The sequence below is a fragment of the Manis pentadactyla genome, chromosome 10 (genome assembly GCF_030020395.1).
Source record: "Manis pentadactyla isolate mManPen7 chromosome 10, mManPen7.hap1, whole genome shotgun sequence".
NCBI classification, from domain to species: Eukaryota; Metazoa; Chordata; class Mammalia; order Pholidota; family Manidae; genus Manis; species Manis pentadactyla.
The window spans coordinates 122,298,244-122,310,464 of NC_080028.1; the positions used below are offsets into that span (position 1 = coordinate 122,298,244).

The 12,221-nt window shown below is 61.3% G+C and overlaps 2 protein-coding genes across 4 annotated transcripts in view; one reads left to right on the top strand and one right to left on the bottom strand.

Moving 5' to 3' along the window:
• Nucleotides 1-12,221, bottom strand: part of ABAT (4-aminobutyrate aminotransferase) — a 383,605-nt gene that overhangs the window by 266,060 nt on the left and 105,324 nt on the right. The gene's annotated exons all lie outside the window — the stretch shown is intronic.
• On the top strand, nt 43-12,181 carry CARHSP1 (calcium regulated heat stable protein 1). Of its 3 annotated transcripts, XM_036931775.2 has the most exons (5): nt 107-184; nt 1,684-1,802; nt 7,699-7,863; nt 8,468-8,590; nt 10,186-12,181. In XM_036931775.2, the coding sequence occupies exons 3-5, from the start codon at nt 7,706-7,708 to the stop codon at nt 10,346-10,348; spliced, it is 444 nt and encodes a 147-aa protein (XP_036787670.2). In that variant the 5' UTR covers nt 107-184; nt 1,684-1,802; nt 7,699-7,705; the 3' UTR covers nt 10,349-12,181. The 3 variants fall into 3 exon arrangements, with proteins under 3 accessions (XP_036787671.2, XP_036787670.2, XP_057343578.1); XM_036931776.2 differs by lacking the exon at nt 1,684-1,802 and having other exon boundaries at nt 43-184; XM_057487595.1 differs by lacking the exons at nt 107-184; nt 1,684-1,802 and adding an exon at nt 1,875-1,895.

The window sequence follows — 12,221 nt, forward strand, 5'->3', positions numbered from 1 at the left end:
CGCAAAGCTGCCTTTGGGCTTCCCGCTCCGGGCCCCGCCCCTACCCGCCTCCCATTGGTGGGGAGCGCCTGGGGCGGGGCTGGGGGCGGGGTCTCGGTGGGCCGCCCCGCGGATCACGCCCCCTCCCGGGCCGGGCTTTCGCAGTTGAAGCGTAGCAGCTGGTGGAGCGGATCTGTTGAGCCAGGTAGGACGCGTCTCCGGGGCCCCGGTGGGGAGTGATGGGGTGCTTCCGCCCGGAGGTCCGGGAGCCGCCGGGATGGGACCTCGGGCTCCCCCGCCTCCTTCAGCCTCCCTACTGTAGGGTTTTCCCACTCCCGGGCAGGGGTCCGGGCTGGGTCTCTCTAGGCCCCTAGGAAATGCGGGGCGGGGAGCGGATTACTCACTGCGGGCGATGGAGTGGGTGTGGCCGCAGCTGGAGGGACTTGGAGCAAACGTCGGGTAGCACTTCCCGCGTCCAGGGAACACCTTCTCTCCTCCTTGCCCTCCCCACACTTTAACGGTGGGCTGGAGCGTGAATGGGGTGACTCGTGGTGCGATGCGGGGGGTGTCGCTCGGGAGGTGGAGCCACCCCCCACCAAGCCTGGCCTCTCCATCTGCGGGCTCGGGTGGGCCCTCCGCCGCCCTGGCGGGGCAGGTGGGGGCTCTCCTGGCGCCGCGGGATTGGCCGCGTCTGGGGGTGGGAGGAGCCGCCGGGCGCTCCCGGGTGTTTGCGCCGGATGGGGGGACCCCTTGGCGAAGCAGAGAAACTTCCCCCGCACCCACAGGCTCCTTCCGCCCGCCCCGCCAGCAACCCAGCTTTGCCGGCCGGAAATGCAACGTTCTTTTTGTTTCCAAGAGGAAGCCCCTGGTCCCCCAAGCTTTTCTGGAGTTGGAGTGGATGTGTGTGTGTTTTGGGGGTGGGGGAGCGGAGACCATTCCGCCCCGGGCAGGGCCTCCTCGTTCTCAGAGGTGTGTGTGGGGGCGTCTCACTGCAAACCAGAGGCCTCCGGAGCCCCGGTCTCCCCATCTGTGGACTGGGGATATAACTTCTCTCAGAAGGGGGTGTGCGGGAACAAAAGGAGATGGCTAACCCAGTGCCGGGAGGAAAGTGAGCTGATGCCCTCTTTTTTTTAGTTGCTTTTCTGATATTTCTCAGTCTCTTTGCCATGCCAATCCGTTTGCCTCTCCGAAGCCAGAGGGAACTTCTAGAAACAGTCGGTTCAAATCAAGACCCTGGCTTAAAGATCGTCCACTGATTTCCCTATTGTCTGAGTCCCAAACTTTTCAGCACAGCTTTCTGTCATCTCCCACCATGACCTTCTCCAGCCTCTCCGCCGCCGGCCCTTCTCCAGGGCCTTTGCCCCTGCGGGTCCCTCAGCCGGGAACGGCTTCCCACCCTTTACGTGATCCTTTAAGACTGGACGCCCCCGCCCCGCCGCGCCTCCGTCCTCCCCGGATGGTCTTGGGGACCGCGGGTTCTCTCTTCTGCTGCTCAGTCTGCCCCCTCCCCTCCTTCACCCCCAGCTGAACAGGGTCCTGCGGCCTCGTGGGATTTGGCACCGAGTTGGTGCTGGGGGATGGGAACGAGCTGAGCTTAGACGCAGCGCTGGGGTCCTGGGGAGGGGGGGTTCCCCTGGGAGGGGAGCGGCCTTTGTGTATACCGCGCAGTGGCAAAGTTAGGGCTTTTGGTTTGTGTCTCATCAGCAGGGACAGGAACGGGCGGGATTATTCTAGATGACCCAGCGGCTCAACGATTGCTGGCTGAGCCCGTCGTCGTAGCCCTCGCACCGTCTGCTCCACACCCATTACGGTCCCTCCGGCCGGTGAGTGAACCGAGGCCCGCAGCGGTGAGGTCGGTCGCCAGGGGTGAGGGTGAAGAGCAGTCAGCTGTGCCGTCGAAGCCCGGCAGAACCGAGGCGAGGCTGGAACTCGGGACGCTGGCACTGGGGTGCGGGGTGCAACTCGGCCTCTCAGGGACGCGGGCGTGGACCTCCCTGGGGGCGCGCGGCGCGGGAGCTGGGAGCTGGGAGGGCGCAGGCCCCGGGGCGGAGCGGGGCGCCGGGGTGGCCCTGCCCACGGGGCGGGGCCGGAGCGCTAATGGGGTTCAGTGCTGGAGGGGCGCCTCTGCTTCCCGGCACGCTGGTCCTCGGCTTCCGGCCTTTTCCCAGCACTCGGGGGCCCCTGGGAGCGGGAGCGCGGTTCCCGACTGGGCGCGGTCTGGGTGGCGGCCCGGGCCGCGGGTGCTCTCTGGCGCCCACCCGCTGTTTTTCTCTCTGCACCGGGAGGCAGGCGGGCCCTCCTCCTCCTGACGCCCTCCCTCCCCTCCTCCGCCGAGCCGGCTCGCCCCGAACAATGGAGGGGAATGTGGCGGAGGCCCTAAGAAGGGCCCCGTCCCCCTTCCTGGGACCCGTCTGCCAGGCCTCAGCCGACTCTCCCTGCCCCTCCGCCCTGGAGCCCTCGGTTCTGCCGGGCTGGGGCTCAGCTGGGCCGAAGTGGGGCGGGGAGGCATGGCATCTCTACCTCAGTTTACGCCAGGAGCCCGGTGCACTAGGGTAACTGCGACTCAGCCAGGCCTCCCCCCTCCCCCACCCCTGCCCCATTTCCCTTCCCCCGCTTACACTGGGTTCCGGCCCCACCCGCCACGCACTGGCTGTGAGCTGCGGAAGTGTGTCACACCATGCCACTCTGGTGCTGCCCTGGTGCTCCCTGGACCAGCAGCGTCGGCCTTGCTGGGAGCTCCTCAGAAATGCAGGCCCTCAGCCCCTCCCCGACCTGCGGTTTATCACCACCCCCCAGATATTTGTGTCTGCACTAAAGTGTGAGAAGAGCTGGCTCAAACCTCTCTGTGCCTTAGTTTTCTCACCCGTGGAATGGGGATGATTAAAGTGCCTCCCGTTGGGTTGCTGTGAGCGTGCGTCTAGATGTATGTGAACGCCCAGGGCTTGTCTGACTCAAGCGGGATGGGGGGGCATGTGGCTGCGAGGACTTAAGGCAAATAAGCACAGCATCACTGCCCACCCCCCACGGTTGGTTCTCCAGGGCTCTGTCCCCTTCCTTTGTGTGGGCTAGTAGCCACCCCACTTGCCAGCAAAGGCCTGCCCTGGGGCTCGGAGGTGCCCCAACATGATGTCCTGCCCTCCTCCAGCCAGAAACCCATGGAAGGCTCAAGACATCCCCATTTTTCAGAGTAGGCTTGGAGAGGTCTGACTTTGTCAAGAACCACACTGACAATGAAGAGCCCATCTTGAACCCAGCTCTTGACTTCCCCGCCCCCATCTACCTGCCTTGCAGGAAACGTGTGAAAGCTACTAAGAATGGATCCTTGTGATAGGAACTGCAAAGTCCCTCTCACTAAAGTGTAAATGGCTGATAACACTGCCAAAGCCCCTTGCCCTGGGGTAAGCACCTGGCTACTTTGCTTAAGACAAACTCATCCCTGATATGGTTGGTGGGTGTTCAGGCCAAGAGGGCAGGAGGAGGGGGTTAACAGGGGCTCTACAGAGTTGGCTCTTGAGTCCCCAGATACGTGGGTAAGCCGTGGAGGGCTTGGGAAGGCCAGAGCCTGGCAGCTGCTGGACTCTGAGAATCTTACAGGAAGACCTGTAGGGCCTATGGAAAATTCCTAGGCTATTTTGGGCTGAGGCCCCTTTCTCCACCCTTTCCCCAGATAAAGGCCCTGAGGACACACCTCTCCTTGGGGTCAGCCAGGGTGGGAGTGGCTTCCTGGCTCCCTTACCTGGGCCCGGGGTCCCTCTGCCCTGGCTGGGCACTCTTCAGAACCTGGTGGGTTGGGGCTGAGTGGGGAAGGGGGAGCGCAGCCACATCTGGCCTCCTGGGGCACCTGCTTTGAAAATGCAGCCCCTTCCCTGCTGGCTTTCTCTCCTTAGCATCTCCACTGGCCCATGGGCTGTTTCACCAGTTTTATTAGTTGCAGGAGCTCCAGAAAGTTAGTTGACACTTTGTGTCTCGGTTTTTTTCATCGGTGAAATGGGAATGAAGTGAGCTGAGACGTGTGAAGTGCTGCTTGGCCCCAGGACAGTGTTCTTGTCCTGGTGGCTGCAGGTCCTGTGCCTGAGCCTGCGTGTTGCTCCTAGGGGTTTCGCTGTGCTGAGCTCCGTTTCCTGCATGTAGTGGGTGGCCCAGTAACTGCTAGTTGTTCAAGGCCCATCGCACCGGTGCTGGTGCCCCAGGGCAGGGCATGGCCCCACAGGTCCCCTGGTGCGCACATACAGTGACAAGCTTGTGCACACATACACACGTGCATGCGAATTCAGATGCACAGGTGACTCCAGAGAGCAGTGTGTGCACACATGAACACACCGCACACATGAGCAGGCATCACACGTGCTCAGAGCCAAACACATCCATACAGTCATGCACACACAGCCACACACATACACACGTGTGCCCAGACACAAATGTGCACACATGCAGCATAGCATGACAGGCCTCGGACATGACATCTGCTGCAGGCCAGAGGCCCACCCCTGGTCTGGCCTAAGCCTCCTGCCAGCCTGACCTTCAGGAACCTGGTTGCAAACTCCCGGAGGCTGTGAGAGTGGAGGGATGTGTGGCGGGTCACTGAGGGTGGGCCTTGCCACCTCCTGGGGCCACTCCAAGGCCATGGAGCTGGTGGCGGCCCAAGTCTGCTGGCCGGTGGAGCTGGAGCTGCAGTCCCCCCGCCTGCGGGGATGGCACTGGGGCCCCAGAGCTGGCTCCGGGCCGACTGGCTGCCTCTCTCCCAGCTGTTTTCCTTCAGCGGGGACTTTGACCCGAGCCTCCCCCGCACTGGCTCTCCCTCTGCCTCCTGCAGCTGTAGGGGTGGACTGGCCCTGGCCAGGCCTGCCCCAGCTGCTCTCTGGCTCAGATGAGCCCTGAGAGGCTGCGGGATGGGGGTGAGGCTCCTGGGTCTCCGTGGCCAGCACCCCCTTCCTGCCCCCCTCCCGGAATCACAGGCTCTCAGGCCTGTCTCTTCCACTGCAGGTGACGGGCATGTAGCACCCCCTGCTGGACTGCGGGGCGCTGTGTGCCAGCCCCAGTGCTGTGCCCTACGGACATAGAGGGACCCCGGCCCCCCTTAGGTTGCTCACCCTGCAAGGCCACGGGCTTCCATTGGCATCCCTGAGAGATTGGGGGTACTTGCAGAGTTGAGGGGGCTGCACAGAGAGAGAAGGGGGACCCAACTTGGGCCTGCCTGGTTAACCCAGGGGGAGGTGGGCATGGGAAGGGACATGGGACAGACAGATAGGTGTGAAGAAAAAAAGTCACACATGACATTGATGGTGAGGATGGCCGGTAATTCCTTGCACTGGCCCGCGTCTCCCGCCTCCCACTGCCTGCATCGTCTGTGTCTCCCTGCTGGCGTTCAGTCATACCTGCCCTTGCCAGCCTCAGGGCTTTGCACAGGCCGTTGCTTCTACCTGGAAGAGCCTCTGTCTGTTTTTCAAATGGTTGACTCTCTTCTTATCCTTCAGGGCCCCCTTGTACCCTCCTTAGGAAAGCTCCAACCCTGCTCCTTTTTCTCTCCTTATGTGTCTCTTTCCAGCCCTTTTGGCAATCTGTGATGACCTTGTTTGTGTATTTGTTTGTTTATTCCCTGGCTCCAGATTTTGGCACTGGGCACATACTTGTTGAATGACTTTATGATGACGTTACGGTCATGGCTGACGATTACCGCTCACTTACTTTACTCTACTGTGCTGGCATGTATTGTTTCATTTGAACTTCATGATGGTATGAAGTCAGGACTATTATAATCTTCATTTCCACATAGAGAAACTGAGGTCCAGAGAGGCTGAGTAACTTGCCCAAGATCACGTGGCTGCCAGGTGGTGGAATGTGAAGTCAGGGGTGCCTGACTCCAGAGGAAAGGAGACTTTGGGTAGAGGTGGGAGGGCACTTTCCCTGTGTCGCCTCTCCCCTGCAGTCCCCCTGCAGTCCCGCTGCCATCCCGGGGGGCCTGGACAGAGCCTCGGCAGAGCCTCTCTTTTCTGGGCCGGCTTCCTTCTCAGAACCCCAGGCACTGGAACATTCTGGGACTCTATGTCCTGTGCTGCTGGGTCATGCTGGAGCCCTGACCCCCAGCGGAGCGGCCGGGGCCTTTATGGGGGGGCGCTCCCCGACTCATGGTCCTCCCTGGCCGAGACTGCAGCTGAGAAAGGGGGTCAGGAGGTAGCCATGCCACCTCCTCCAGAAGGCCAGCTGGCCCCCCTCCCCCCTCCCTCTCCCCCTTTCCCCTTCCCAGACAGACCTGTGAGGGCTGCAGGGGAGTGTGGGGGACTGCTGGGGAATGTGGGGGCCTGGGGGGCGCTGTGGGGAAGTATGGGGGACTTGGGGGCTGCCGGGGAGTGTGGAGGAGTGTGGGAGGCTGGGGGGTAGTGTGGGGAGCTGGGGGCCTGCCGGGGAGTGTGGGGAAGGGGGAGGTTTGGTTCTGGGGTGGTTTGCGTTGGGGGCAGAGGGGACATGGCTGGCTGACGGCAGTGACAAAGCCAGTACTGTCACCCTGAATGAGGGAAGCAGGGGCAGTGAACGGTGGGGTGGGGTGGTGGTTAAGGTTGTCAGAGCTTTGAGGTTTTCTCAAAAGTAGCCGGGAACTTGGATTTTTGAGGTGAACTCCTGGGACGTTTAACTTTAAAGTTACACACCCTGTGAGAGCCGCTGGTTTCCCGTCGGGGCTGCTGTGCCCTACCTCGGCCCGTGACCTTGGGCCCCTCCGCTCCCTGGCTGCCACGGCCTGACTCTGCGTCACCTCGTGTCCCCGTCACCAGCTCTGAGCGGGTGCTGAGGGAGGCCCACTCAGCAGCCCCGCTTTGCCAACAGGGAGCCTGACCCCAGAGAAGGGAAGGGCCTCTCCCCCAAGGGCCTTTGGCTCCTGGGCTCTGCTCTTTCCTCTTGACCTAGTACCAAGGTCTCCTTAGAGCGAGCGTCCCTGTGGTCACACGTCCAGTGTTCATTGGGTACAGCGGCCACATCTTGCTCTTGGCAAAACTACCAGGACAAGGCGGCCACTGTGGAGTCCCTTCCCGCCTGCAGCCCAGCCTGACCCCGGCCTGCGATGCCCTTAGGGGCCACCGAGGGTATTCATAACAGCGGGCCACCTGGCTGGGTGCATGTTCACTCTGGGGGCCGGGGTCTGAGTCAGGGGCCTGGTGGAGATGCTGCCTTCGGAGCGGCCCTGCCCCTTCGGGTCCCTCGGGCTCACCTGCCAGGCCTCCCTCCCCTGGATGCTTGTGATGCCCCCGGGGATCCAGACTTGGGGGCCGGCCTCTCTTTGGTTTCTGTCCCAGAGTTTCCTGGAGGAACACTGCGAGATCGGCCCTGGGTTGCCTCCCCTTCCCCATGGCGACTGGCACTCAGCAGGGGAAATGGGCATGTTTGCCGAGGGGTTGGAGTCCTGATATGGTAGCTGGCGTTAAAGCATCCTCCCCTGCCTCCCCTTTCCCCACCCAAGTGTTTCCCCAGTGCCCAGAGTGGGCCAATGCTGGGCGCGGGGGACCTGCAGGGGACTGATGCGTCCCCGGGGCGGTGGGGCACCTGGCCCAGCAGGGGCAAACGGGGCATATTTCTGAAGGTGGCCTCCATGCTGAGTAAGTGTCGGGTCTGCCGTTGCACAGCCCAAGGACTGCGTCTCAGATGGCAGACTGGCAGACCCGGGCTTGGGGCGCAGCTGGGAGCCCCTCCGCTCACAGTGTGCGCCCCTGAGAGCCCATCTCTCTCTAGGTCAGCCATGTCATCTGAGCCTCCTCCACCACCACAGCCCCCCACCCACCAGGCCTCCGCCGGGCTGCTGGACACCCAGCGGGCCCGAGAGCGCTCACCGTCCCCCCTTCGGGGCCACGTGGTCCCCAGCCCGCTGCCCACCCGCCGGACGAGGACCTTCTCAGCGTGAGTCTTGGACTGGCCAGCAGAGGCTTCCTGACAGGTCTCCTGCCCGAGACCAGAGAGTTCCTATGTCTCCGGCCATCTCTGCCTCACTGTCCCTACCTGTCATGTCACATGGGAGACACAGGCTGGGGAAGGGGCCTTGCCAGCAGTGCAGGGCCTGCCCACCTGAGCCTGCCTCGAGCTGGGGGACAGGGATGGGGTCGCTCTGCGAAATCGCTGGGGTCTTCAGTCCTTGGGCTTTAACCACCCACAAGCCTCTTGCCCTCAGACCTCGACTTCCAAGGTGCACAGTGGGGCTAGTGGCGGGGTGGCCACAGGGCTGCAGAGGACCCACACGGTGCCTAGCAGAGCGCTGAGTGTTCAGAGGGCTGCTCAGAGACCTTTTATCTACCCCGTTCCTTCCTGATGGGGAAACTGAGGCCTAAGAAAACTTGCCAAGGTCATCCAGAGAGTCGTTCTTCCCGAAGTCTGAGAATTGCTCCCGGATTTGTGTAATGCTCCACTGTGCCTGGCGGCCCTGGCCGTGGGCGGGACGGGGGTGAGCTGGGAGGGCCCCAGGGGGCTGGAGGGCCGCTGGCGCACCTCACGCTTGCCCCTCTGCCAGGACCGTGCGGGCCTCGCAGGGCCCCGTCTGCAGAGGAGTCTGCAAATGCTTCTGTCGCTCCAAGGGCCACGGCTTCATTACCCCGGCCGACGGTGGCCCCGACATCTTCCTGCACATCTCCGAGTGAGTCAGCCTCCGGTCTGGGCGGTCTGGGGCCGCGGCAGGCAGGAGGAGGGTGTGGGCGAGGCCAGGCGCGTGTGACCTGTGTGTGACTGTTCAGGGGTGGGGTGGAGAGGCTGAATTTGACGGTGGTATGTATAGAGGCTGCAGGGGACTGTGTGTGTGTGTGAGACAGTCGGGAACTAACCACTGGGTGGGTCTGAGTGCCCCAGTGTATCTGGTGGCTGGGGAGGGGACATTCCTGTGCGTTGGGCAGCTGTGTGACCTGTGGGCCAGTTTCCTGCCCTCCCTTGGCAGAAGCTGCCTGGTGAGGCTGGGGGCTCCCCGGCCCTCTGCTGAGGATGCTCAGGAAGGAAGTTTGGAGCTGGACTCTTTCTCCTGCCACTTGCTCACAGACGTCCTTCCTTCCTTCCTGAGTGTCTGGAAGCCCTTGGGGGCCAAGGGCGGGGCCCACACATCCTAGGCCCTGAGGTTGGAGGGCGTCCAGCAGCTTGCACCTTGCTTCCAAACTTACAGGCAGCTTTCATAATAGGAGGGGACCTAATCTGGCACCTGCACCCCATTCTTTGGCCTCGGCACCCCAGTCTGTCATTTCAGTCCATGGCAGGACTGAAATGTTTTTGAAAATAGGGTTCTGTTGCAAACGTCTGTTGTGATGGAGAGTCGTCCCTTCTTTACTCTCTGCCATGCAAGATTCTTACACATGAGGTCTTAAGTAGGTGCCCTAGACGGCATGGACACGAGAAAGATGCCTAGGCACCACGTTTTACATATGTATGAACATACACGTGGATGTACAAATGTATTTCCATGTTGCCTCTTTCCAGACAGGATTTTGAGGGGTTTACAAGGGTGCATGTAGCGCACCATGAAAAAGAAGTTGGTAAGGAAAGCGTGGGTGTGAGGGGCCAGGCCAGTTAAGGAGATGGAGGTCCTGAGATGTTCGGTCCCACTGGGTAGATAGAAGTAGGCTACAGGTGAATTCCTGAGTTTCCTGGTGGCCAAGTCAAAGAGGGAAGCACCATTTGCTATGCGATTCTTCAATCCAGACAAACCTGAGGCGCTCACAGGAGAGAGGATCCTTCTGGAATTAGGTTTAAGCACAATAAGGGACCTCCTTGGAAGCTTACTGGGAATCTGGGGAATGGAAGAATAGAGACGGGGCTTGGCTGCTGGGCCTCCTGGGGCCAGGTGGGTGTGCTTGGGGGACATGGGACCTCTGGCCAGGCCATCCCAGCCCCCGCTTCTGCGACTGCCTGTTTTTCTCTCTCCGCCTCAGACCGGCTCTCCCGGTTCTGGCCACGAGGCCCACGGTGGCCGCATTTAACGTGCAGTGTCAGCGCCCTCAGAAGGCTGAGCTCCGTCTCTCAGCCTGCGAGGCCCCAGGGAAGGAGCTGACTGGGTCAGGGTCTCCTCGGCCACACGGGAGGCTGGGGGTGGCATGGAGCTGCTGCAGCGTGGTGGCTCTGTCTGTGGCGGGACAGGAGGGACAGTTCCTTTGAGGGGGCGCCCTGACCAGCTGCGAGTGTCCCGGGTGTGGCCTCTCGGGGCACTTCTGAGTGCTGGGGACTGAGCGCGCTCTCCCCCCGCCTCCGCAGCGTGGAAGGGGAGTACGTCCCGGTGGAAGGCGACCAGGTCACCTACAAGATGTGCTCCATCCCACCCAAGAACGAGAAGCTGCAGGCCGTCGAGGTGGTCATCACCCATTTGGCGCCAGGCACCAAACACGAAACCTGGTCTGGCCATGTCATCAGCTTGTAGGAGAGGCCGGAAGCACCCCTTCTCCCAGGCTTGTGGGAGACTGTAGGGGAGAGGGGGGCAGGACTGACCTGGACACGACATGCAGCTGCTTCACAGTGGGCAGCACGGGGCCTTCCAAGTGTCTCGGGGAGGGAGGGGTGTGGGGAGCAGGTGCCGGGGTGCCCTCGGCCACCAGCACAGCCTCTGACCTCAGCCACCTCTCACCATCTGAAAAGCATTAAAAAGCATTGAAAAAGGAGAGGCGCCCCCTAGTGGCTGAGTGGAGGGCCCACCCCCAGCCTGGGGGGGGTGGGTCATTGGGGTTTCCCCAGCTACCCAGAGGAGGGGGCTCGGCCCAGAGTCCCCTGACCCCTGGGTGGGGGCTTGAAATCCCCACATGGGGCCCCGCTGTGGGGCGATGCGGAACCTGCAGTTCCCTGGGAGGAACTCCCGCCCGGTGTCCGCCCTTCTTGTGTCGCCTTGCCCCTGGGCAGAGCAGCAGGCTCTTCTGATTCTCGGCCTGGGTGGTCAGGGGCCTGGGGCCTGGGGAGAGTGGGGTCCTCTGGGGCCTTTGCAGTGGGAGGTGTCACAGTGGGTGTCTCGGGAGGAGCGGTCTTCCTGGGGCCCTGGGCCCCCCGCCCAGGCAGGCACAGCTCAGGGCTGAGTTCTGGCTCCGGGAAGCCGGTCTTTTCCATTGCCTGCAAGTTGAGTAATCACGGCCCAGCAGCCATTCCCATCTCCATAGCCAAAAGTTGAAGGAGAAACACACCTTTACTTGAGGGGTTTTTCTTGGAAACGAATGTTAGAAAATGCTTAAGATTAAAAAAAAATTTTTTTTTAGTAGCTAAAGCTCTCACCCAGAGCCCCTCTTTCGGCACTTGGCTGCCGACCTTGTGAACTGTTGTAGATATTTCCAGTAAACAGATCCTGAGGATTTTCTTTGCTGTGGTTTAGCCTGGCTTTCATTGTGATTTAAAAATAGAAATAGCTGGGTAATATATTTTGGAATACGTGGCCTACAGGTAGTCAAGAGCCCGATTGTCAGTGCAGGGAAGTGACCCGTGACCCCTTACAGCTGACTTTTAGGCAGACGACGATGTCCGGAGGGGGGAGGACTCGAAGCAGGAGGCAGTAAGGGCCTCACCAAGTGACTTCATTCTGTGGATGTGTTTGTCTTTCAGCCCAGCAACTGCTTCATCAGACTGAAGGCTAGAACCTTGGGCTGGTGGCTAGTGGCGTGGTTTTCTAATAGGCAGATTAGTGCTTTGATTACGTTAGCGTGAAACCGTGCAGTGAAGTAAGCTGATCTGCGCTTTTTCCCCGGCCTGTTGTGCTTCTTGAAGGGTAGCTCCTGCTTCTGCCTTCTGCCGGGTCCGGGTCCGTGGCGGCCCTTTCCACCCCAGCCCTGGGTGATCCCCGGGAGCCCCTAGAGGCCTCTGTCGGGTACAGACCACTCTTCCCAGAGCCTCTTCTGCCAAGACGCATGCAGGCCTGGAGGCTGTGCCTTCTCCCTACTGCCCCGGGTGCCCCATGGCCTTGTCTGGGCCTTGTATGTGGTCCGAGCCAGACAGTGGATTGGGAGTTGCATCTGCTACTCGGAGGTGCCCTGGAGTCTCTTGCTCCATGCAATGCTTTATAAACGACTCTTGCTCTGAGCTCCCTGTGCAGCCCCATCTTTTTCGGTCTCTTCATATTCTAGGGTGCTAGAGCTGGAAGGGACGCCCTCTCCACTCCCAACAGAGTTAGAATTTACAGAAACTCCTCCAGGCTCTGGGAGGACGGATGGTGTCGGTGACAGAGCTGGGAGTAGCATCCGGGAATCTTCTTTCTCTCAATAAAGTTCGTTTTGTGCAAGGCTGTGTGTTGTGTGCTGACGTGGAGGCTGCCTGCTGAG

Bases quoted from the DNA above. Each gene is read 5' to 3' on its own strand.
- CARHSP1 (XM_036931776.2), top strand. From the start codon at position 7,706: ATGTCATCTGAGCCTCCTCCACCACCACAGCCCCCCACCCACCAGGCC. The intron at 7,864-8,467 runs GTGAGTCTTGGA...CCCCTCTGCCAG, and splicing joins CGGACGAGGACCTTCTCAGC to GACCGTGCGGGCCTCGCAGG. The intron at 8,591-10,185 runs GTGAGTCAGCCT...CCGCCTCCGCAG, and splicing joins ATCTTCCTGCACATCTCCGA to CGTGGAAGGGGAGTACGTCC.